At 41.6% G+C, this 25,099-nt stretch overlaps 1 protein-coding gene across 1 annotated transcript; it reads left to right on the forward strand.

Moving 5' to 3' along the window:
• Positions 1 to 318: 318 nt before the first annotated feature.
• arel1 (apoptosis resistant E3 ubiquitin protein ligase 1) lies at positions 319 to 20,019 on the forward strand. The gene is made up of 23 exons (XM_083792521.1): positions 319 to 359; positions 1,917 to 2,175; positions 2,707 to 2,875; positions 4,425 to 4,645; positions 6,174 to 6,245; positions 6,541 to 6,767; positions 7,719 to 7,956; positions 8,501 to 8,670; positions 10,113 to 10,293; positions 10,693 to 10,937; positions 11,470 to 11,547; positions 12,807 to 12,948; positions 13,049 to 13,170; positions 13,709 to 13,784; positions 13,883 to 13,992; positions 14,269 to 14,448; positions 14,783 to 14,908; positions 15,595 to 15,724; positions 16,654 to 16,712; positions 16,810 to 16,899; positions 18,085 to 18,260; positions 18,819 to 19,091; positions 19,912 to 20,019. The coding sequence occupies exons 2-22, from the start codon at positions 2,028 to 2,030 to the stop codon at positions 18,919 to 18,921; spliced, it is 3,063 nt and encodes a 1,020-aa protein (XP_083648647.1). The 5' UTR covers positions 319 to 359; positions 1,917 to 2,027; the 3' UTR covers positions 18,922 to 19,091; positions 19,912 to 20,019.
• The last annotated feature ends 5,080 nt before the right edge of the window (positions 20,020 to 25,099 follow it).

A 25,099-nucleotide genomic window follows, 5' to 3' on the forward strand; every position in this document is an offset into this window, starting at 1 on the left:
CATGTATGTACATACATAGTTACATACGTAGGCCTTTTGAAAATAGCTGATCTGCAGAGAAGCACGCTCTAGGAGGCTCTACGAGTTTATAGATCGGCTATTTTCAAAATAAATCTTGAAGACATTTTGGAAAATGTGAAATATTTTCAAACATTTTAACAACATTTGTATGGTGGTCCCTTGGCAGAATGTTTTCAGATGGGGGTCCGCAGACAAATATAATTGAAAATTAAACACTGGTTTTAAAGCCCCCAAAACTGCCATAGCAACGGATATAGACGCTGGCGTCATCAACAGGCGACACGTTACGTATGCATGTCCTCACTTCCGGTGTAAAAAGCTAAAGCTTTTGTACGAAGGTAAGATGCAATACATTTAACAACATTGATGGAAATCATTTCTCGACATTCACAGGACGACGTTCTGTTGTGCACAGTAATACACATTGCATATTCAGTCGTGCACATGCAGTTATTATTATGCCACTGTGGCGTGCATCGCCCCTATGTTATATTATGCTGACATTGACTGTTGACAGCCATGTATGGAGCTAATTGTTAGCACAGTGCTAACACTGGCTACCGACCATTGCAGTGTGATTATAATCAGAGACTGTGATGCACCGATATCTTGTCGCCTCATAGTTCACTTCACACCAATGTCTCCGTTTTGTCGTTGGTACTATAAGCCAGGTTGCAGCAAAACTAGAGAGCCTGGGCTAACAACGTCGTAAGCTATTTTAAGTAAAACGTTTTTTGTGTGTGTGTGTGCGTGTGTGTGCGTGCGCGCGTCTATCTACTTTTGATGGTTGTCAACAACATCACCCGGCATTGTTATTTTGGAGGAAAGCTTTGGGTACACACACACACACACACACCTTCCTGTCAAGAGAGAAAGAAAGAAACACACTATTTGTTTGTCTTTCATAGTCTGGCCTGTTGTGAGGTTTTTTGGCAGTTCATTCATGCATATTTCATTTGCAGGTAATGTTATTCTCCTCTCTCACCCAACACTTTTTTAATATGTATTTATTGATAATGCAGATATTTACAACAATGAATTACAGAATCATGATTTATTTTTATTTTTTTAAACAAGACAAGACAAACTTAAAAAGAAAAGACAAAAAACTGTAAAAACAATCATTAGAGATGTATCTATCCCCAATAATTTATGAGATTCCTGCCATGCTTCAAAAGCGCAAGATAATAGGATTTTTAGTAAGCAAAGAGAGGTTCTTCTTCGTACCCAAAAAAGGGAGGAAATAACTTTGTTAAGATCTTTAAAAAACCTTTTAGTTATAGAGAATGGGATGCATTGAAATAGATAAATATATTTTGGTAACACTATCATCTTAACTGTATTCACTCTTCCAATTAGAGACAAAGGCAAACCAGACCACCTTAAAGTGTCAGACTTAGTCTTCTCCATAAGAATTAAGTAATTTCTTTAATGACCTTATCCCGCTCTTTTCTGATATTAACTCCCAGATACTTGAACCCGCAAGGACACATTTTCAAAGGATCGATAAGATCCCCTACATTCAAATCTTGTGTATTTAGAGGTAAAACCTCACTTTTCACCCAACACTTCTGCCCGAGTAAAATTTTAATATTAATGCTTTCTTGCCAGATCAGTTCATTTTAGATTCCTGGACCAATTGCTGATCTTTTTCATTCACTTTGCCACATGTTTAGATTCCCTTCAGTTAATCTATGACTAAAACATTTTTAAACACTTAAACCCAAGCATTCGTATTGTCCGGAAAACCTTTGTTTTGCTGAATATAGCAGATCGACAAGCTCACGCCGTGAAGCGTTCCCTATGAGCGTTCCCCACAATAACAGACGATATACTAGAATTGAGCTGGATACCAAAATTGTTCTCCTTGTACTTTGCATTTGTTTCCCTTCCAGACAATACTGTCTTCTATGGTGGGGTCGTTGGGAGTCTCACCAAGCCGTTCTGAACGGCAACATTTCATGTGAGCACGGAGGGGTCTGATCGAAGGCTGAGAAGATGGTCTGATGGACCGCCGTTTTTTGTTGACCTTCTTATTCTGCTCAGTCTCGTGGATCCTCTTCTGGGAGGTGCGTTGGAAGAAAGGCAAAGACAGTCAAATTGAGGAATGGCTCCAAGGTCAACGCCTCTCTGAATACAGGCATTTATTTGAAGGTCAGTTGATGAGACCTCTTCATTTGTGGTACTGGGGTTTGTCCTGTCAATTTCAGACCAATATGCTAGTGCTGAATTAGCCTCGCAGTGGCCAGACGTGAATCTGCCGGTGGCATGCCTATTAGTATGGCCAGTGGCCATGCGTGGTTAGCGCTGAATATTGCCTGCCTGGAATTTACTAATATCTACACCTAAATATGTGCAATGTATGTGTGATAAAAATGTATGTTTTCAGGGCAGCCCTGATGTAGATGGGGGGCCAGGGCTGTTACAATTACACATATAAGTTGACAATTAATTGCCACACAAATAATTGAGATTAACATTATTTGTTTATTTTGTCATTGGAAATTGGAACATTATGAATAGAAATTACAACAATTCTGTTTGACTTTTAGGCTTCGTAAATATGACAACATGGACACAATTATAACAAAATAATTGGGGTCATGTAATGATTGTGACAACCCTAGATGCAGATGCATATGTGTCTGTCTCCCTGAGTGATGGCTGTATGTGTGTGTCCTCCAGATGTACAGACATTGGAGGAGCTGAGCCTGAATGTTCTGAGTCGCCTAGAAGAGGTGGTGCAGGAACAGCGACGCTGGAAGGAAATCGCAGAGGCCCACATCCAGCTGCTCCGAGACTTTGCCTTCCAGGAGTGGCTCTGCTCCCAGAGCTTGGAGCACTACTACCATACGTAAGTAGACCACTTGACACATTTTGTTTTACCTTTTTTTTCCATTTTATTTTCAATTGGGATTCCAGGGATAAAATAGTCAAGCATTTTATTCAACAGCTTTTGTCTTTATGACAGTAATACTGTATTTTGATTGAAAACTTGTAGACTGGTAATTCAGTCATGTGAATTTTCTTCCTCTCAGTTGTAATTATTATTATATTTCTTTTAACAAAATCAAGGTTCAAGTTTATTGTCATTCATCCACATACAGGTATACGGCCGAACGAAATGTCGTTTCTCATGGACAAAGGTGCTAACAAAAAAAACAACATAATCACAAACATCATACTTTACAGAAATGTTTTGGTAGTATGATTTTTGTTCTTATGACGTTTCAACTATGATGTAAAACCTGCTGCTTAACAAGGAACTACCATGATGCTATCCTGCCATAATTTGGTTTGGTTATGGCCTCATCAAGAATATGTTGTATGTGCTTACAATGTCCACTGGAGGGCAGCATCCCCATTGATAGCTGAATGAGCTTGCTGACATTGAGCTCTAGGCTGCAGTGTTTCAGAGGGTCACTGCAGTAAAGACTATTCCTTTCATAATACACAGGCTGCTACACAGTGGACACCCTGCAACATTGCAGATGTGGGGGATGCCCTCTAGGGAGGGCAGGCTGTCATTACGAGTCAGCCCTTTATAGAAATACCCATTCAGTAATTTTGAGAAAAGGAAACTAGTTTCTAAAGGTCAGAGTTGTCTATATTTTAAGTAAATTCTCAAAGATCCTGGAAGGACAGTGTCACCATTTCATGACTACTTCATCATGTTTTATTTAAAATTAGATTTCACACACATATGTGTATTTTTAGGCAGAAAGCAGCAACTTTGATAATCTTAGTAAATATTCATGTGAAAGCTTATTTTCATACACGTTGAGGTCTTTGGTTAAATCAAGTCTTTTGTTAAAGCTTTATATAATGATAGCAATCATTGATTCATTCAATCATTAGTGTTTGTTCAGTAACATTGTCTTTATTCTACACCTGTGTTGTGCTTAAATGTTCAGCTTTTGCTAAATTGAATAGTAGGTTATGGTTGTGTTTATACTAGTCACAACCATTAAACCTTGACATTGTATTCATCATGCCAGTAGCTTACTTAGACCTGCTCACATAACATCACTGTCAAGCGGCACACAGGCTTAATCGTATGTCATTTTAATAGAGGTTAGTGCAACGGGTCACACAATCTCATTCTTCTGCTTGCTGTTGACATAGCCTCTGCCTTAAACTGATAACATCAAGGTTACTTAGTGTTCACAGTTAGTGAAAAACTAATGTTTGCATTGTGTGTGTTAATGTTTGTGCAGCCATGCATGCATGCCTATGGGACAGTCCATTGTCTGCAGTAGACCACCGCCCAGTTAAAGCAAGCTGCCTTGCCATGTGGAGCATTTGTCTCACAGTTATTGGGCTGTACGTTAGATAGGTCGATTTCAATGTCATTCAGATAAGTACTTGTTCTATACTTTTTCTCCCCGGTATATCTAATGCAGACTGAAGACCCTGGGTTGCGTGAATTTGGATGATCTAGCCCAGTTTGACAGTCAGCTGCAGCTGTCACTGGCAGCGTGGGGCTATTACTACGAAGATTACATCAAGTTGTCCACTGGTGTTAAGGTCCTCCAGGCCTCCAGGGGGAGCCGCGACCAGGACTACGAAATCCAGCTGGTGCACAGCCTCGCTGAGAGGCGTCTGAATGAGAAGTGGACGATTGGTGAGTCTGTGATCATTTTCCCTACTTGGTTAGTAGATATTTTGGCAGGGCTGCATTTTCATATAATCAAGGGATTTGCATAGTAAATGAAATGGAAATTATACTACGTATGTATCCCAAATGATTATTATCTGCTTCCCACCAATGAGCTGAAAAATGAGCATTTTCCTTCAAACCACCCCAGGGTTCTAATGGATAAGTTGACTATTGCTTCCTCCCTTCCTTTTATAATATTGACTTTGACTCTCTTGTACATGCTTAGAGTATTGTCTTTCTTTTGGTGGAAATGCTAAATGTAGTTTGCCTGCTCACAAAATAGCCACTTTTACATAGACTGATCAAGCCAGGCCTGAGGCCACGTCGCAGAATCATTCTGCCTCGCTGTTCTACATAAAGGGTATAGACACAGAATGGGGGGGGGGTCCTCATTGTTGTGTCGCCTCTTTGAGCCAGCAGCGGAGAGAGTCACAGAGCTGAATCGACATTTGTGTGAAGTGACAGTCGGCAGGGCGGGACTGAGATCCGATGTGATCATGTCTAAAGTCCACGGGCACGGCACCTTTATGCATTGAACCGCTCCCTACTTCTATCGGATTTCTCCAACAAGTGTGTGTGTGTGTGTGTGTGTGTGTGTGTGTGTGTGTGTGTGTGTGTGAGAGAAAAAGAGTGAGTGAATTAATGAAATAAAGGGAGAGAGACTATTATTATTATTAACTTTTTACAACTCAATGCTTCCATGTTATTTTATGTTGGTATTTTGTGAAATAATGAATAGGCCATGCTGCTGGCCAGGCTATAGTTGTATATGTATAGCTTGATTAGATTCTACTGATATCATCAGCCATTATTTGAAAAGTGTAAGGTCTGAGGAAGAGCCTCCCAGCGTGAAACTTTCACAACATGGGAGCATAACTACTGGTGTGCAGATTAAAAATTTCTACTGTTACTGTATGTTACAGCACCCAGTCTAGCGGGTTATGGGATGTGCGTGCGTGTTCTTTGTCTTTTTAGCGTTAAGTTCTTGCATTGCCACATTCCTATAAAAAGCTGATAGAATCGGTATCACTCAGAATCAGAACATCACTTGCTGGGTATTAAGATTGGATCAGGATTCAGGAAGAAGAAGAAGAAGAATATAACATTTGCATGCTCCAATACATTTTATTGAGAGGAGTTTGACCTGACGAAGAGCCCAGCTTGAAATCGTTGAGCATGAGTGTGCTTTTCTTAAGCTCTTTTCTGATTCCACGTCACTTACACACCCATGTTAGAAAGACAGCCTACCAACATTTACAAGTAACTGAAGCACCTTGGGCCACACCTTGTCACAGTTCCCTTTTGTCAAGATAGCAAAAGCATACAGTAGTTTGCTGCAGCGTGTTTTGCATCATAGTTGAAATGTCATAAGAACAAAAGTGGAAACGCAAAAGAACTGCAGCCTCAGACCAGGAAGAGTGACAAATGGTTTGTTTGAAGTAAAACCTGCTGTATTCTCATGACTCATTTGCATGTCGCACATGTCTTTCAGCGGGAGCTCTAATATTTGGCTGTACTGTGGCGCTGTGCTTCTTGATAAGGGACCTGATGTTTTACGTGATTGGTAAGTTAGTTTGTGGATTGCTGTTTGGATACAGGGATAAGTCTGATCAGGGTGTGTCAAGAATAATAATCACTCTCCCTGCAGGCATTACCTCTGTTGAGAAAAGGCACAATTGGTTTTACAGATTTGAATTTTGGTACAAATTTGTCCAATTCACCAAACTTCAAGAATGTATTTTCTTTGATTGAACATTATCGCACTATCCCTCATCAATGAATTTATGTATGTAACTGGATTCAGTGATTGCTAAAATAAGGACACTCTAGTTCTCTCTCTCTCTCTCTCTCTTTGGCAGGTGGAATTACTGTTTCCATCATTGCATTTGTCTTTACCATCAAGTTCCTCTGTGAGCTTGCAGCGCGGGTGGTCAGCTTCCTTCAGAATGAGGACCCAGGGAGACGTGGTGACCGCAGCATCTACGACTATGTCCGGGGCAACTACCTCGACCCACGTTCATGCAAGGTGTCATGGGATTGGAAGGACCCACAGGAAGTGGGCCAGACTATGAGCTTCAGAGTACAGGTGACAGCCTTTTCCAATAACTTGGCGTGTGACAAAGGACATTTATGACAAGGTACAAGTACAAGGAATCTCATTCATGATAAGGACAGTTGGCTAATATATGTAGAGATTTTGTAATGTGACAATTGAATAATTGGGGGAAGAGTTCAAACTAAAAATAGCTCATCTACAAGCTCACAACGTGTCACAATGCCCTGTGGGCTTGTAGATTGGCTGTTTTCAGCAACTAGATTTGGTGTAGTGGGAAAATAGTGAATTGTATTTTATAGACCTTTGGGGGACGTGTATCGAGGAAGTTTTTGATTTGTTGCTCATTCTTGTGCCTGTTCTGTATTATGTTGTGTACAGTTTTTTGTGGTATTCACTTTGTCCAAGTAGGATCACTTCTCTATCATAACTCCAACCCCAGGAGAACACTGTCATGGGATTGGAAGACCAATACGTCTAAATAATATTAATGACTGTGTGACCTCTGTGTCTTCTGCTGCAAGCTGTGCCCTAGCTTTGTTCTGCTTTTAACTGTGTTCTTGTACTGTTTTAACCTGTACGGCGACCTTGAGTGCCCTGAAAGGCGCCTTATAAATAAAATGTATTATTATTATTACAAGTAAGACACGCAAACGCGGGAAGCGAACGCAGCTCGTAAATTGCAATAACAACAATTAGAATAAATTACGTACTTTTTCTTTCTTTTTAGTTAGTAATTTTTTTAAGTTTTCTACTGTGTGTGTGTGTGTGTGTGTGTGTGTGTGTGTGTGTGTGTGCTACAGCTGTGCCCTCTGGTGGCGGGCGGGTGGTGTCACAGTGGGACAGACACACAGACAGACACACACACAGACATGATCTGCAGGGTCTCATAGTTAGTGCTCACTGCGTTCGCAAATATTATTAATGTTAAAGTGTGCTGTATTATAATTTTTACATCCAACTTTTCTGCCTCTGTCCTTCCAGCTGTTCTATAAGAATGGCCAGCCCTTCCCTGCACATCGGCCAGTGGGACTGAGGGTCAACATCACCCATATCGAGCTAGCTTTGGATATCCCCGTCACCCAGGAGGTTCTTCAAGACCCAGAGTCCAACATAGTCAAAGTGGCGTTCACTGTACGCAAGGCTGGACGCTATGAAGTAGCGGTCAAACTGGGCGGACTCAACGTGGCATACAGCCCCTACTACAAGATATTTCAGCCAGGTATATTTGCATGTTGAATGTATTTTTCTATCCATTCCAAGCCCGTATCTCTCAATATGGGCAGTCTCTCTAATCATTGATTTTTATTACTCATGTTGTTATTTGGCTGGTTCCCTTGCTGATTAGTTATACATTTGCTAGTGGTTACTTGTGAATGGCATTGTTTGCTAGGCTTGCCCAATACTTGAGGAATGTTTGAGGAAAGTTATTGTGTTTTAAAATGTATTTGATTAATTTGTATCACAAATTTGATCAGTTAACCACTTAAGCTCTACAGTATGTTCTTCATTGTACAACGAATAGAGAATATAGCCGATGTACAAGCTCTCAACGTGTTGCAAACATGACATGATGTGAGCTTGACTGTTGACATTGTCATGTTCTGCCTATAATGGCATACCCAAAATAGGGACTCCTATCACTATTCTCATCACTTTCTATCACTATTCTGTCTTCATTCTTAAAATGTAATTAAAACATTAAAAGCTCATGATAGAAGATGCAAACTTACTTGATGTCATGTATTTGACTTTACCCATCCCAGGTACAGTGGTTCCATCCAAGACAAAGATAGCGTATCACTTCTCCACACTGGTCCTGACCAATGGGCAGCAGCACACCTTGCAGATTGAGCCCAGGGACGAGTATGGAAACCCCACCAGTAACTCCATGTCTCTGGCAGACGAGGCCAACTACAGCGTCCATGTACACTCTGTAAGAAACCTAGGGCTTTGTCTTCCCACACTTGACCACCGTACTGCAGTTCAAACCTTTATTTAAACTTGAAAATAGTAGTAAAATTCACATAAGACACGTAAAAACACAAATTAGCATCATCATAGATAAAGGAACAATTTAAATATATATTTGTTTTTAATGAAAGATAAAACAAAACCTTTTTATTTTTTTTACTTTATCCAGGGTAGTAGATGAGCACGAGTGCTCATTTTCAGCAACACACTGCACATAGAAACGCACAGACAGATTAAAACCGCCACTGAGCACCTGGATGATTTTTTTTTCTTTTTCGTAAAGCATCATCAACTTTAACTAAAATACAAATTAAGGCAAAACATACATTTTCAAAATATTACAAGCTGGATGTCATTACATGAGCTGGGACCCAAAAGAAAAGGCTGACCCAACGAGCTCTGAACGTAGATTAGGGACTTTAAATGGCCACTGATATTCGGTGTGTGGTACTGATTACTGAACATCAAACAGGACAAACACATTACCAAGCATCTTACAGTTCATTGATCCTCTTTCAATGATCTGCTGTCTTCTAATCGTAATGTAGAACAAACTGCCTCTATTTCTGTACAAGAAGTCAATTTTCTGTTTCATAGTTGCCAATCTGGGAACCCATTGGCAAAAGGAAAAACGGCGCCCTCTGCTGTTTCCTTGAATTTGCCTCTGGGGGCAGGCCCCAACAGGCCCGTTTGGCCCGCCCTCAGCTCTCCACTTCCTGTGGGGCGCCTGTGTTTTCATTCCCACTATGAACAATGTATACACATTCTGAATGGCCCTGCTGACAGATTCAGCAGCATAGCTGCATAGATTACATAGTTGCATGATTGAATGCTGGCTTCTTACAGTATTTAAGAATTCCTCAACACACCAAAACAACATGCGTGTCAGGCACGTAATTTTAATATGTTTAGTTTCTGCATACTCATACAAGTACTACACAGTATGTTCACTTGGCAGACAGATTCTGCTCAAAAAAATCAAAACAAAACAAGGTATTACAGTTGGGTAATAGGGTTATAATAATACAAGTTGGTAATTGGGTTATAATATAAGTAGGTAATAAGGTTATAAAACAAGTAGGTTATTAGGTTACTCCTGTCCCCAAGCACTGCTCAGTGGTTCCACACTGCTCCACATAGTTAGGAACGGTCAAATGAGGAGGATGAATTGCAATGCATTTTATTTATATAGCACCTCTCACAGAGAGATCTCACAAAGTGCTTTACAAGTTTACATACAGTGAAAATAAAAAATGGGGGAATAAACCAGGGGAAAAAGCTGTGGGGGTATCAATGAAGTATAGATTAACTTTAATTTGGTGGAAATCAGTGTTATTTCTTTGTATTTGTTCCAAGCTCCCTTTCGTTTTCCATGATGTTCTCAATTAAACTTGTTACTTCCAGCTGGGCACAGTGGATGATGACAGCGAGGAGGAGTACTACAGCAAGGCTGTTTCCTCCAACAAACCGCAGTGTCAGGTTCTGCTGAAACTGACCCTGAGGAAGAGGGGCTGTTTCAGGGCCCGTATCTCCTACCAGGACCAACCACTGAGCAATGGAGAGTTTGACGTCATCGTTCTCAGTGGTGAGCAGACCATTTTTCAAAAATAGCAGACCTACAAGCTCGTAGCTCGCCACTCGGTGGCGTGCTATGAGCTTGTAGATCTGCTATTTTTCAATAGCTAAAGCATGAGTCATGATGCTAACACCAAAAGGGGTTCCCGCCCAAAATGGGTTAAAGGCATACTCCACTATTGTTCTATGTCTGACTTAATCGGTTGCGATCCTTGGTAGTGTTGTAATTCAGTTACCCAAACACTTGAATTAATAATCTTTAAAATAAAATGCAATATGTTCTCCTCATACTGAAAATGCCAAAAATGGGTCTGAGGCGACTTCTGAATTAAATAGAAAAGACATAATAGTTAAAGACTTTGACCCAGACTAAGTATGTCCACTTAATCCTGTATAACACTGTTGACAGAGAATGAGAAGAACTGTGTGGAGAAGAACGTGTCCACTCCAGGCATCAGCATCTACTTTGAAGCATACCTCTACAGCAGTGGGAACTACAGCAGCTCCTCCTGGCAGCCTCCTGCCTCCGCCCTGCTGGCCCCCCAGAGGAGGCCCTCCATGGCGGACGAGGAGGAAGAGCACGACTCCCCTGTGGAGGGACAGCCTGAGAAGGTCAAGAAACCAAAGAAGGTCTATTGCTACATATCACCAAAGGTAGGTGCGAGATGTGACCTTGTGCGTTTCTTTTTTTTCTTTTCTAATTTTAGAGTAGCCAATATCTTTGCCCCTTTTTTCTCCCAATTTAGTCAGTATGCCAATTAACCCTCCCCACACATTTCTGTGTTGCCACTGCAATTGTACCCTACTGGCTCACCTGCCAGTAAGGATGTAGCACCTCCACCCTACTCCTCCTGTTCAACACCCCCTGCTGACAGCACCGCCCCAGCCCTTAGGAGTTGCTGGTGCTTCCTCCCCGCCCGGCTTCCCTCCCCTGAACACGGCCACTTATATATAAGTGGCGTTCGTATAAACGCTCGGCCAAGCCGGATGCACCGCTGTGGATTCGAACCCCTAGACTCCGCGGTGGTGGACAGGTATTTTACCCCTGTGTCACCCGAGGGTCCCTCTTTATGTTTTTTGAGGAAAGTCAGAGATCTGTTTGCACTCAAAACACAACTACTGTACATTGAATTCAGTTCTATTTAAAAGCATATCTGGTACTGACTAATCCATATTTGTCACACAGCAACTATCCGTGAAGGAGTTCTACCTGAAAATTATTCCATGGCGCCTTTTCACCTTTCGAGTGTGTCCAGGGACCAAGGTGAGTGGAGCAGCTCTGAAGTAAAACCCTGCATATTAGTGGATCAATAGTGGCTCTTTTTGACTACAAGTCTACTACAAGTTTCACACATGAAGTTCTCAGGACCTAATTTGGGCCCTAGTACTACTTACCTGTTAGTTCTGGGAGCTCATGGGAGGAGCAAGGGCTGCTTACAGGACGACACTGGAACCAGTGCAACACAACATTTTGAACCACTTAATGAAATGTTATGTTCAAGCGGCAATGCCTTCTGGGTTTGTAGATCTGCTCTTCTCCATTCTTTTCCATGAGATCCCCCCCACCTCCTCTTCAGTGGTGGTTCTAGTTATAATGGGAAGAAAAATTAAATAATTCCCACTCGGAAAGCATAGTACCCTGGCCAGCCGGGGCGCCTGATGGAGGGGAAAGGAACTGGTTGGAATAACGTGCTCCTTCCACGCGCTACGTCCAACCAGGGAAACTTCCCCCTGTCAGGTGTAAAGGAGCAACTTGGACACTCAAGCATGAAGGAAGCATGAGTTAAGTCCGTTGCTCTCCCTAGGCGGAGGGTGTGTAGAGCCCAGGATCACATCACAGGATGATTGACACAGGGGTGAAAAATGGGTTACAAAATCGTGAAAAAAAAAAAAAAAGGAAAGCATAGTACGTAATTTCAACGTGCCATTCCCCTTCTCTGCACTCAGTTTTCTGTCTACCACTACTAAACACAACTACAGCAACAACTTCCTAAAAGATGTCAATAGGACTTCCAGCTACGTCATGGCCGAGGCAGATGCTTGAGCAACTAGCTCTGTTAGACTCGACCCATAATCAAAATAGCCCGAAAACAATCTATCAAATGATTTCTTTTTTAAAAGAATGGAGAAATCTCAGAAATTGAGAAAAGACTGAAGAGACAGGATCGGGTCCAAAGCATCTAAAGGCTAACTGATACTGTATGTCGCAAGTTATGGCTAGTGGTGGTGATGGTGATGCAGAGTCTGAATTGATAACGGAGCTAGGGAAGCTTCGACATGAGAATAGTAATAGACTCTTTTAGAGAAACAAAATCCTTGCTAAACAGAAACTAAAACAGCAAATGGATTAGTTGGATGAGAGCGTCACTGCAGCAGAGCACAGAGTGAGTACTACAGAAGACTGAAACTATTTAAATAGTCATCGCTTGATAAGTCATCTGCTCTCTTCTCAGTTCACTTACCATGGTCCTGACCCCATTCATAAGTACCTGACCCTTGATAAGTCCTCTGCTCTCTTCTCAGTTCACTTACCATGGTCCTGACCCCATTCATAAGTACCTGACCCTTGTGGTGGATGATGGAATTCAGCCTCCAGTGGAGCTCAGCTGCAAAGACAGGAACATCATGGCTGCTACCTTCATCCGCTTCCTGCACAAGAACATTGGTTCGTGCCACTCTTAATGAATTCAGCTTCCCTGAGTCACTGTAAAGGTTGCTTCACTGTAACGGAGAATGTAACAGTGTTTTGATAATGTCATCCGTAGGTGGCTCTGAAACTTTCCAGGACAAGGTCAACTTTTTCCAGCGTGAACTCAGGCACATCCACTCGAAGAGACCTCGCACCAAGACCTGCCTGAAGATCACACGCCACTCCATTCTGGATTCGGTGAGTCTGTTCTTCCCATTTTGAACAGCACTGCTTGGTTAAACTGAATTCACACACCAGCAAGTGAATTTACACAGTGCAGAATTCTGCTAAATGGATGTGCCTGAGCCTAGGTATGAGTGACACCCTCCTCCAGGCTGCTTTAGGTACTTTCCATGCTTTAGTCTGTGTAGTGTGTGAACGCCTGCTCCACACCTATTTCAGACCACAGCACGCTTCTGGTTGGTTGACACTCTGTTTGGCTGCATTGCAGGGCTGAAAATGTAGAACTTTTCTCAACTTTGCTGCGCTGCTTTTTGCTGCCTCCTGCTGCAGCGGTGAAAGTGGCAGTTGCTCTTCGTCATAGACAGTGCATTGAACCTCGCTGCTTTCTTAGAACACGGAATGCTGCTGTTGTGTGAATTCAGCATTACAATGAAGCTTTTCCTTCTGTTAAACTACAAATTGATTACATGCCTCCTAAATGTCTTCACTTGTCCCTTACTTTTTATACCTTCACCATTTCCTTTTTTTTAATCAAATAAAATTCTCCGTTCAGTCCCTGAAGGCTACCAGGAACTTCTCTGTGTCCGACTGGAGTAAGAATTTTGAGGTGGTGTTTCAGGATGAGGAAGGTTAGTAAACATCACAGCACAGCCAAGTTTTGTGGATTATACAGTATTAACTGAACATCTACACCCAAATGGTTCAATCCTGTGGCATTCCTCCATAGCTCTTGACTGGGGTGGTCCTCGTAGGGAGTGGTTCGAACTCATCTGTAAAACCCTGTTTGACACCACCAACCAGCTGTTCACACGCTTCAGCGACAACAACCAGGGTCTGGTAAGTTAATCCTCTTAACCAGTACATCATTAAAATAACTTGAATTAATCGATCTCCAATTGCCCTATGTAATTTGTTGAACGCTAAATAGCAAAAATAGAGCATCACAACATGCCACAATGCGGTGTATTGAGATTGTAGTCATTTCTTTTTCTATATATCTTTTCTATATTGGAAATGTTTTGACAAATTACGCCTATAATGGCACGCCCAAAATACCGGTGCCAAGTTGAAAGTGGTTAATGGGATAGATAATGTCACATCCCATTTCTCCAGGTTCACCCAAACGCTGACCGGCCACCCCACCAGCGTCTGAAAATGTACGAGTTCGCTGGCCGTGTCGTTGGGAAGTGTCTCTACGAGTCTGCCCTGGGTGGGTCCTACAAGCAGCTGGTTCGGGCACGCTTTACCCGCTCATTTCTGGCCCAGATCATTGGCCTCAGGATGAACTACAAGGTACAGAATCCAGTGCATCCTCCACGGATGGGACCTCGGTTGGAATGAGGCGTCTTTCTTCCACTGTTTACCTCGTGGTGTCAGCTGGTGTGTATCATCAGTATAGCAATATTCTCCACAATGCCAAGAAACCTGATTTGTTTCTTGGCATTGTTTATTTCACGGGAGACCTCGCCAAGATGTTTTGCCGTGCATCCAAGCACACTAATATTTCAAAGATGAGCCCTAAAGCCGCCTAAATCATATTTTTTATTGTTCAGCGGAGGAGATGGAACGTCGTGTTTATTTGGAAAACGTCATTTTCCCATGTTTTCATTTCATTTTCCATGCGCAGTACTTTGAGACGGACGACCAGGAGTTTTACAAAACTAAAGTCTGCTTCATCCTAAACAATGACGTGAGTGAAATGGACCTGGTGTTTGCTGAGGAGAAGTACAGCAAGTCAGGACAGCTGGAGAAGGTGACGGAATCCCCCACAAATGACCCCCCACCCCTCCCAAGAGCAGAGATAATAGACCCAACAAACCAAACAAATCAGTGTAATTATATTGCTTATCTGGCAAGCCACACATCTACTGTATGTTGAAGAGACCACACATCTATGCACCATAGATCTATGATAAGTAGACCACACATCTATGAGATTTCAGGTTTGAGTTTAACCCATTCAGGCCTGGCGTCGAAATTAAATAAAAGAAAAGTTTTCTAAAACATGACAATTTTCTGAAAGACTTTAGGCACATTTTAACGATTAAAAAAGAATATCAGACCTACAAGTTGAACTTGTAGATAGTATAACAGAATGCTTGAAACACCAAATGTGGTTCCCGCCCAAAATGGGCTAAGGAAATGCAGGGCTTCATTTTTTAGGCTACAGTGGATCTAAATCCACCTAGTTCAGGTATTATGTCCCCATGCCCTCTGCTTTATTTAAAATCTGAAATGTATTGGCTGAGACAGTTTAATTTTGTAGCTAAAAGTGTTTTCAATAACTTAAACTCTGAAATGTATTGGCTGAGACTGTTTCATTTTGTAGCTAAGTCTTTTCAATAACTTAATGCTGATGGTGCCTTTTTCTCTGGTATGATATGGTACAGTATGTAGCCTTCCATTGTCAGTCGTAACCAAAGTCATCTTTAACCGTAGGTTGTGGAGTTGATCTCAGGAGGAGCCCAGATCCCCGTCACCAACGAAAACAAGATGCATTATCTCAACCTGCTGGCCCAGTACAGACTGGCTAGCCAAGTGAGAGATGAGGTGGAACACTTCCTAAAAGGTAAGGTGCCACAAGTACAGCTGTTAACACTGTGTGGTGGTTACCCTTTATTATAACAACTTATTTTTTTTAATAATATTTGTTTTATTTGGAAAGAGCAGTACAATACAGATAGCATTTTCACATATGACACACAAGCAATTCCCAAGATTTTTTTTTTTTCACCCCTCTTCCCTCCATCATCCCCCCTCCATGTGGCTCCAACTCCAATGTCTCTGTATAGTCCTTTTTCTTATGACATCAAGTCCACACTTAAACAGGGACAAACAGGGCAATATCACTTCGGGTTGAAACATTTCAGGAGGACAAAAAGAAAAGAGTGGGCTATTGTAACAACTTAAAGGTGCTATAAGCAATAATATGTCAACATTTTAATGACCTTTATTTTTATCTTTTGTATTCAGACAGCCAGCAATGGGTAAAGCGCTCCCAAAAAAAAATTAGTCTCTGTGACACATCTAGGGGCCGCAATCTGCATTCAAAGACTTTCCTAGAAGCTTTGTCGATTGGTGGATTTGCCTGTCTACTTCCTGATTGTTAAGTCATTTCGACCGGGTTTTTTTCCGACCAATGACAAAGCTTCTAGAACATCTTTGAATGCAGATTGTGGCCCCTATATGTGTCACAGAAGACATTTTTGGGGAGTGTTTTACTCATTGCTGGCTGTCTGAATACCCAAAAAATAAAAGGTCATTAAAATGTTGACATTATTGCTTATAGCAGCTTTAAGCACTATTTGTATTTTATTATTTGTCGCATGATGGTGTTACGCAGTAAAAACAGCCTATATACAAGCTCACAAACGCAGTTTTTGACAAGTTTTGACAATTTACACCTATAATGACATACCCAAAATAGGGACACCAGATCTAAGGTGGTTAAGATGTCTTGGAATGACCTTACTAAACTAACCACCTGGTCAATTGCAGGCTTGAATGAACTGGTGCCGGAAAATCTTCTAGCCATATTTGATGAAAATGAGTTGGAGGTAGGTTTCATGTCTGATGATTGTCAGTGAAAGTCATTTTACTCACTATATGGTGAGGATATCTGTACTGATATTACTGTACTGTCTCTGTCTCTAGCTGTTGATGTGTGGCACTGGAGACATCAATGTACAGGACTTCAAAGCTCATGCTGTAATTGTAGGAGGATCATGGCACTTCAGAGAGAAGGTAAAATCTTTTCATTTCCTGGTTAAAATCAAGGAATGTATTGAACAAGAGGCGCTCAGATCAGTCATAGTCATATTCAAAGCACTGGAGGCAAACTACAGCTGAAAGTTTGATTGATTGCATTGAAGACCAAGTTCCTGGTTGACAAACCTATGCAGAAACACTATTTGAATTATCAGTTCAATTAAGTTCACGAAAATACAAGCACTATTATTTTAGTTTTGGTTTTTCAAGGTGCACAGCACACTATTTTATGGTGGTAGACGTTTCTGCCTGTATATAAGTCTACACAGTCAACTGTACCCTTTAGTATCTAAATACAATTATATCGTTTGCAGATTGAAAAACGAGATCATAAAACCACATGTGATGTCTTCTTTTATTTTCCTGAACCGATTATTTGACCATGAGATGATGAGATGAGATGAGATATACTTTATTTATCCCTGAGGGGAAATTGAAGCATAATGTGACACATAAAAAACTAAAAGTACTGGACAGTACCATGGTGGCAACTGGCAATAATTACAAAATAAGCTTGTTTATACTTGTTTCTTGACTGCATTACATCAAAGTTCCAGCTCCGGTTTGCCTTCCAATGTCTAGATCAGAACATGTTCTGTACTCTTTTTCAATATAATCCTTTGCTAAACCACTATGAATTATTTTTTTAAATGGGGTTTTACAAAAGTCTCCTCTGCCATGATCTCATATTCATGGAAGCACTATTGATTAATTGCATGGTCAAACTGACTAATACGCATATTGCAATTGATGTAGGGTTTAACTTGCACATGTTGTACATTAACTGTGATTCCATGTGCAGATGCTGACTTAAAAAAAAAAAGAAAAAAACCTGTGCATTCTTATTACCTCATTTATTAGGCCCTCAATGCACACATTGGTTCAAACAACTATAATGTAGTGTTTTTGATTAACAATTTTCCAACTTGTTGACCCCTTTTAAAGCTTCTCCAGAAAACACAGAATCTGCAGCCTTCACCATCACAAAAATCTTTTTCAGCATCACATTCAAATATAAACATTACCATAGTTAAGTTTGATATCAGTTTCAACTCCAGTATTGCATTTTTAAGCATCATTTTTACTGATATGATGACCAATTTAAATCGTGCATCCCTGTTCGTATGGGTGTGTGAGTACTAAAGTGTGTTTTTGTCGCAGGTGATGAAGTGGTTCTGGGCCGTGGTGTCCAGCTTCACACAGGAGGAGCTGGCTCGTTTGCTGCAGTTCACCACAGGCTCTTCCCAGCTCCCCCCGGGGGGCTTCAACACCCTCTGCCCCTCCTTCCAAATCATCGCCGCCCCCACACACAGCACCTTGCCCACCGCACACACCTGGTGAGCCCACACACAGCACCTTGCACACACCTATTAAAAATAAAAAAAAATTAAAACACTTTCAAGATTTTTCAAAAATGTTCAACAATAGCACATGAACAAGCTCGCAGCTTGGAGTCCAACGCATAAATTATGAGGGTAAAGGTTACTTCAGCCTACCCTGGAAGTGAGTTTATTTATTTTAGTGTATTTGACAGGGGCTGTGAAAGCGGGCTCATTAATAAAAATGTCTGTAAATGTGCCGGCATTTTCAACTGTAGTTCCTGACCAGATTGTACACAGGGTCGTGAAATGCAATAAAGAAAAACAAGCTAGACCAATATTGGTCTACACATCCATGTTGCATGTAGGCTATCTTTATCACATCTTCTCTTCAGATCCAAATGGCACCCAATATCTCGTAGTTACATACTTTGCATGTGCAATGTTGCGAAACGGTGAAGAAGTCATACTAACGCGAGTGTATCTGAACTTTGCAAGTCACAATGGATAATTGTCTGTTGTCTTCCAATTCCTTTGTAGTTTTAACCAGTCTGTTATATTCTTATTTCTTTGTAGTTTTAACCAGCTGTGCCTCCCTACCTACGACTCCTATGAAGAACTGCACAAGATGCTGAAGCTGGCCATCAGTGAGGGCAGCGAGGGCTTTGGCATGCTCTGAGTTCTGAAACACTGTGGTTCTACTATGACCGTCACACTGGTCTGGACACTGGGCACCTGAGAGACTACCCTAAATCCACTGGTCTGGACACTGGGCACCTGAGAGACTACCCTAAATCCACTGGTCTGGACACTGGGCACCTGAGAGACTACCCTAAATCCACCTTCAGGGTAAGCGGGCATTACAGAAAGTCCCAGAAGGGCTTTTGAAGAAGCATAAGCCCATACATCGTTGCACGCCGCAAATAGCCGACCTACAAGCTGACAACATATCGCGGAGGCAACGCATCATGAACTTGTAGGTCGGCCTTTCTCGTCGTGCGATGCCACGTCATTTAGATTTTGGATAGGCTCAGAGGAGCTCTACTACTATGTATATACTACACTTGCTTTTATATATTTAAAACAAAATACAAAAACAAACAGAAGTGAGAAATTGCTTAATAAAAGGCCAGTTTGGCTAGTTTTATTCTAGATGCTAAAACGTCTTAGTTTTATGTTAGAATACAAAAGGACAGTAGTGCAAGCACTGGCATAGCGCAATTCGGCAGCTCCCTGTGCACAATACACACCACTATCAACTTCTTTGCCATCACACAGTACACCCACACACAGATGAGTGATTCACACAACTTGCACACACGATTTGTTCTCACAGTAGCTTACTATTGTGTGCTATTTGCTTTGGAAGAACAGTCGTATCTACTATCCACATCGTACAAGATGGCACCCATTTTTTATCATAATCTGTCTTATATGAATCTACCACAGCAACTACCTGCAACAACAAGAAACCAAAAAATAACTAGTAGCTGGATCTGTAGAGATCTGGATCTGCTCGCTGCTCACTTCTCTGGTGTTAAGTTAAGGTATCGACATACTTGTAGATCTGCTATTCGGTGTGCTATACCACACACAACTAAGTATAAATCCAGTTTTCGATATCGATATCAGTCCTGTTTATAATAGGTTTCGTTTCCTCTACGTCCAGTGGCTCTGAACCCTGCCTGTCCATCTCTCTAGTGCGAGGAGAGTCTCTGCACGCCAGTGCCATTATTAGCATCTCCATCGAACACGTAGACATCGTCAAGCAGCTGCTTCAACCCAACATGAACCGAGATACTGATAATTATTAAACATAATCAATCACTATTTAAATAGTGAGCAAAGTCGTAGTGCGATATTTTACTACTGGGGGGCATTGACTATCACCATGTAGCAGCCTATCACAGTGCAACCCTGCAACACAGGGGTTTCCGCTACGCCAGTGAGTGCTGGGGCCTTGAGTGTTTGTGTATAACAGCTTTTTTCTTTTCTTTTTCGTTTTTTTGCATTTTGCAAGCTGAGGAATATTCAAGTGCAAAAGCAGCCTACATGTAATGTGCACACGCTGCACACATATAGCACTTTGGCCTTAATCGATCAGGGACTGATGTATGTAAATATATCTTTCTTTTATTTCACTACTTGTACATAATTGTGTATATACATTTTCATTGAGTTTTTTGATTTGATATTTAAAGAGAAGGGAATTTTGGATTTCTTCACTGTTACACTCTTGACGGACTGTGAGTTTATATTCTAATTTCTAAGAACTACAAACTTCTTTTTCCTCTTCTTTGTTTATTTTTGACTGACGGGTGGGTTTTAAAAGGAGCCAAGTGATTCCCTATTGTTTATGTGAGTTTTAACTTATTGTGTCTTTAAAGTTTATGTTGACCCATACTGCTGGTGTTGTGTTGTCCAGAGTGGTAGACATTTATGTTCTGTTTTTATAACCTGCCTTATTCACGCCCTTTGCCTCCGATTGTTTCTGGAGTGAATGGCCTAGTCGACTTCATAGCATAATAGTAGTACAAAGTGTGCACGCTCCATCCTACCCTTTCTGCACACCGTAATCATTTCCCATCTTGATAATGCTTTATGCTAAAAACAGGATGTCAGCGGAGAATATACTTTTATGTCTTTGTATTCATGTTAAAGTATTTATTTTAAAGACCATCTTTGTTAATGACAGTATTCTAACCCAGCACAATTCATTTCTGTACAGTTATGTAGCCTAGCCATTCCAAAATACCAGTGTAGACTTCAAAAACTCATTCATCCATGTACTGTTTTGTTCTGCCAGTCACAATGTGCATAGAGCATTTTAGGAAAAGCCCCTATATAACTTAAAAAAACCCACCATAAATCAAACATTGTTATGCAAGGCTGTGCTTAATATTTTGACAGTCCTGACAGAGTACTCTGAATGCAAGTCCTTTTTACTCACAACATTCACCAGTTTGCAGTAAAAAGGAGCCACAGCCACAAAGAGATTTATCACAACAGGAACTCATTCATTGAACAAGACACAAAATATGTTACTAGTTGAGCAATATCACATTTGGTGTCTTGTCACTGCAGGTGAGATTAAGTTATTGGAGCTCACCATTCACTTGCATAGATCTCTTAACAACTAACGCTATTTTGGGCATGTTGGAGGTGAAAGTCATTATAGTTGAAGGTGACATTCTTTGCCTACAGTGATGTGCCCAAAAATAGGTATAAAGCGGTTAAGATGGGGTGAGCTTATTTCTGTCTCCGGCATTTATGTCTGGTCACCTCTTTCAGTGTCCAAAATGGGATTTGTAATATGGTTTATGGAGCGTAATAAATGGTATTAGGGTTGTGCAATGTTGACTGGATATACAAAGAGAATCGTATAAAGTCTTATGGGTGGGGGTCGTGGAACAATGTTTTGTGGAAAGTGTCTTTCAAGCACAAATATCAATGGCAAATGATGTATTAATGGGAGCAGAAGATTGACATGCATTAGTTGAAATTGAATAGATTTGGTGGTATATGAGAGCTCCGTGGCCTCCGTCTCATGTTTTAAGTGTCTGTTTTGGTAGTGTTTCACTTTTCATGAGCGTCCTAACTGCTCTCAGTGGTCCACGCGGAGATGGTTTCTGAATTAGAGCCGTCTGGGTTTGATTTGCAATTATTTTTTACCAGTGTAAATATTGTTAAATAGCTGCATATGACTTAAAAGTTTAAAAGTAAAAGTTGGGTGTTTTTTTAATTTGTAAAATGGCAAGCTGTCTGTTGCCATTGCTGAAGAATGTCTGGAATTCTCTGCATTGCAGATCCTTTTGTTGTTTATGGGAATAAAAAAGTAAATGACTGAATTCAAATTCATATGTTTTTGCGTCATTATTTATAGCAGCAGTTTGCAGAGGCACACATCCAGGTATGCCTCTGGGTTTTGTAAAAAAAATCAACCACTGAACGGCTATGTTGAATTTAGTAGAACCTTTGGTTGTTCAGTATAGAGATGAGCATAACTATAGGCATGATTGTCATCTTTCTGTTCCTAGGAGCTTAATTGGAGGAACGTGAAATGACGCCTTATTACTTATTAAGTATAATAATAATAATGTACTATTGATTTACCCTTGACAAAAGCTAGCACCACTAATATTGATATTGGTGTAAGGACATGTTTACCCACCATACACACCATTATTAGCCAATAATTGCAGTCCTAGTGACAAGGACTTTTTTTGAGTGGTGCAACCACTCCAAAGAACAGCAATGTCCCTATGTTTAGAGTACCAACAGGGGTCGTTGTTTTTAATTAACAATTAACTATAGCAAGGACAAGGCTTGCTTGGCTTAGCTTTGGCTTTAGGGCAGAATCACACCGAGTCTATTTGATTCAAGCTGTTCCCGAATACGATTGCTTCAGTGGTCCCCGACTTCCCGCTGGCCGTGATTCTTCTGCACCCGAGTACACTTCATCTGTATTCAATGCTTTCACATTGCATATGCGTATCCGAGTACACTTCAAACGATCCCGACACTACCTCTATGCGGTCCTGGGAATGGTTGGGTGATCCGCTCTGGGGAACGGTACGCAGCATTCACACTAATAGCACAAAGAATCTTGGCCATTGACCACATCTTCCTCCTCTGCAGACCAGAATGTTGCACAAGCCGAGGACCTGACAGGATTGCTGAAGAACAAGAGCTTGCTCTGTCTATGATTATTATCTGAGGTGACATCCCACCATCAAAGGGATGGGGAAAGGAATGTCTGTCTGTCTGACTGCAGCCTGGTCTCAATTATCCTTTCTGCTTCCGAACTGGGACAGACAGGACTGGACATCCACTCAGTACTCGGTACTTCCCAGGTGCTGAAATGGGAAGGCCGACATGTATAACATGATTAGCATGCCATTAACATTACATGAGCAGTCTAACCAGATGCTGCTGTGCGACTGTGTGAGCATGGTTGGATCTCATGGCTCACTCAGTCTGCAGTGAAACCGTTGACTTTTAACAACCCTTGGTCATTTTTAGACCGTAAATTACAATAATTATTTATTTTCAATTTAATTTTCTCAAATGTTGATAAACTGTTCTTCCAGTCACTCAACTCATCTCATCTAAAATACTTCTCCATTTTCAGCACAAGGGGGCAGTGCCTCTGCATGTGACATTAGCTTGCTGTCAGCTTGTAGTCTTGCCCTGGGACAGTTCATCAGTAGTGACTGATGAGGGGGGTTTCCTGTCTCCAGCTGAACCACCACACCTCACATCTACCCTCCCCTTCCACACAAATCTGGAGTGAGAAAACAGGCCAAAAGGGGATCAATCCAATACAGATATATCTCTGGACTGATTTATTGACCTTGTCAGTTCAGATGTTTCTGTGAAGCCCCCTCTACACCTCATTAGCGTCTCAAAATAAATGTTTCATTCTAACATGCTGCTTTCATGTCAGCTAAAGGTTTAATGAAATCAGCCAATTGGTTATTCGACTGTTGGTGCAATGGAATGCTATAATACGTAACTGTTGAAAGTGCAAAGGAAAACAACAATGTGGCCTCTCCCCTCTCAACATATGGTGGTGGTGGCTTTGTTGTACAGCCTTATTTAGTTATTAGATGGTTATTAAGTTAACAGTGTGATGTGATGTGACTGAACACACTCTCGGAGGGCTAGATGCTAGTGTTTCTGTGTCATATCTGATAAGTTTCTTCGAATTTAACTCCAGGACCCTTCTTTAATAATTTTCGTTGATGGCTAGTTGTGGACATGGTGTCCCTCCGTAGTCTCTCCATCCACCCACACACACACACACACACACACACACACACACACACACACACACACACACACACATACGTTCCTGGCTTTGTCTCCTCATTCTGTGGTCTGAGCACTATCAGAAGCAGGCAGGAAGGCATCTTGAAGTACTTGGAGGCCGTTGGAGTAGTTATTCGGTCTTGGCATGCACCTGTGGATTTGCATAATGGTCTCTCTCAAATTTCCCATAGGAATGCTTGCTAAAGAGGGACCACAAATCAGAAAGTCATCCTCTGGCGCTAACGTAGAGAGAGCAATGTACCATGTTGGATTGTTTTTCCCATCCCACGAGATACAGCGGGGGATCTCTCAGCAACAATATTGTGCATTTTTATATATCCATCTGATGATAGTAATTCCCTGGGAAAACATGTTTCTCTGACTAATTTTCCATGTACTATTTCATAAACATCTCCAGACATGACTGCATTTTGGATTTTTTTTGGGGGGCGTGATTGCCAAGTTCTTAGGATGTCAATTCATGGGCGGTTCTTCTCGACCAGTGAATTTACTTAAATGTGCAGGGCCTCGTTTTCCCCCTCTTAGTCAGCCACCCTGCCTCCGAGGAGATGTCTATCAGCTTGGCCTTCCTCCCCCCGATCCAAGATAATTGTCCGCAGACAGTGCTCTTTACAGGGTAAGAGAACACAAGTGTGGCAGACCTCGTAGTGTCTGTAGATGACTGATCCCTTCCTGCTTTAATGGCCTCGGGGCTCCCCGATTCACATTCCAACATGCGGCTCCTCATTACCTGATTGGACGCTGCTGATTAACTGCCAACTGGATTGGCTGCAGGTATTCATCATCTGTGCTGATTGGGACGATTTAGAGGCCAATCTCAATCAGGGTTGTTGAAGGACAGGACAGCGGCTCACCAGGAGCCACGTTGGCGAGACATTTCTCCCCCGGACGCGTTCTCCTCACAGTATCGAGAACTGACTTCATGTTACGTGCGACCAATCCCTTAGGCCCGTGTCCAAACTCTGGCGAACATCAGCTCCTCTGCGTGTGAATGCATGGAGCGTCCCCCTTCAGGAATAAACGCT

The sequence above is a fragment of the Protomyctophum parallelum genome (genome assembly GCF_964188405.1).
Source record: "Protomyctophum parallelum genome assembly, chromosome: 20".
Lineage (NCBI taxonomy): Eukaryota > Metazoa > Chordata > Actinopteri > Myctophiformes > Myctophidae > Protomyctophum > Protomyctophum parallelum.

What these genes read in the sequence shown, in the direction of transcription:
- arel1 (XM_083792521.1), top strand. Translation starts at nt 2,028, where the DNA reads ATGGACCGCCGTTTTTTGTTGACCTTCTTATTCTGCTCAGTCTCGTGG. An exon ending in CTACAAGATATTTCAGCCAG is followed by an intron (nt 7,957 to 8,500) that starts GTATATTTGCAT and finishes TACCCATCCCAG; the next exon opens with GTACAGTGGTTCCATCCAAG. An exon ending in GCCACTCCATTCTGGATTCG is followed by an intron (nt 13,171 to 13,708) that starts GTGAGTCTGTTC and finishes TTCTCCGTTCAG; the next exon opens with TCCCTGAAGGCTACCAGGAA.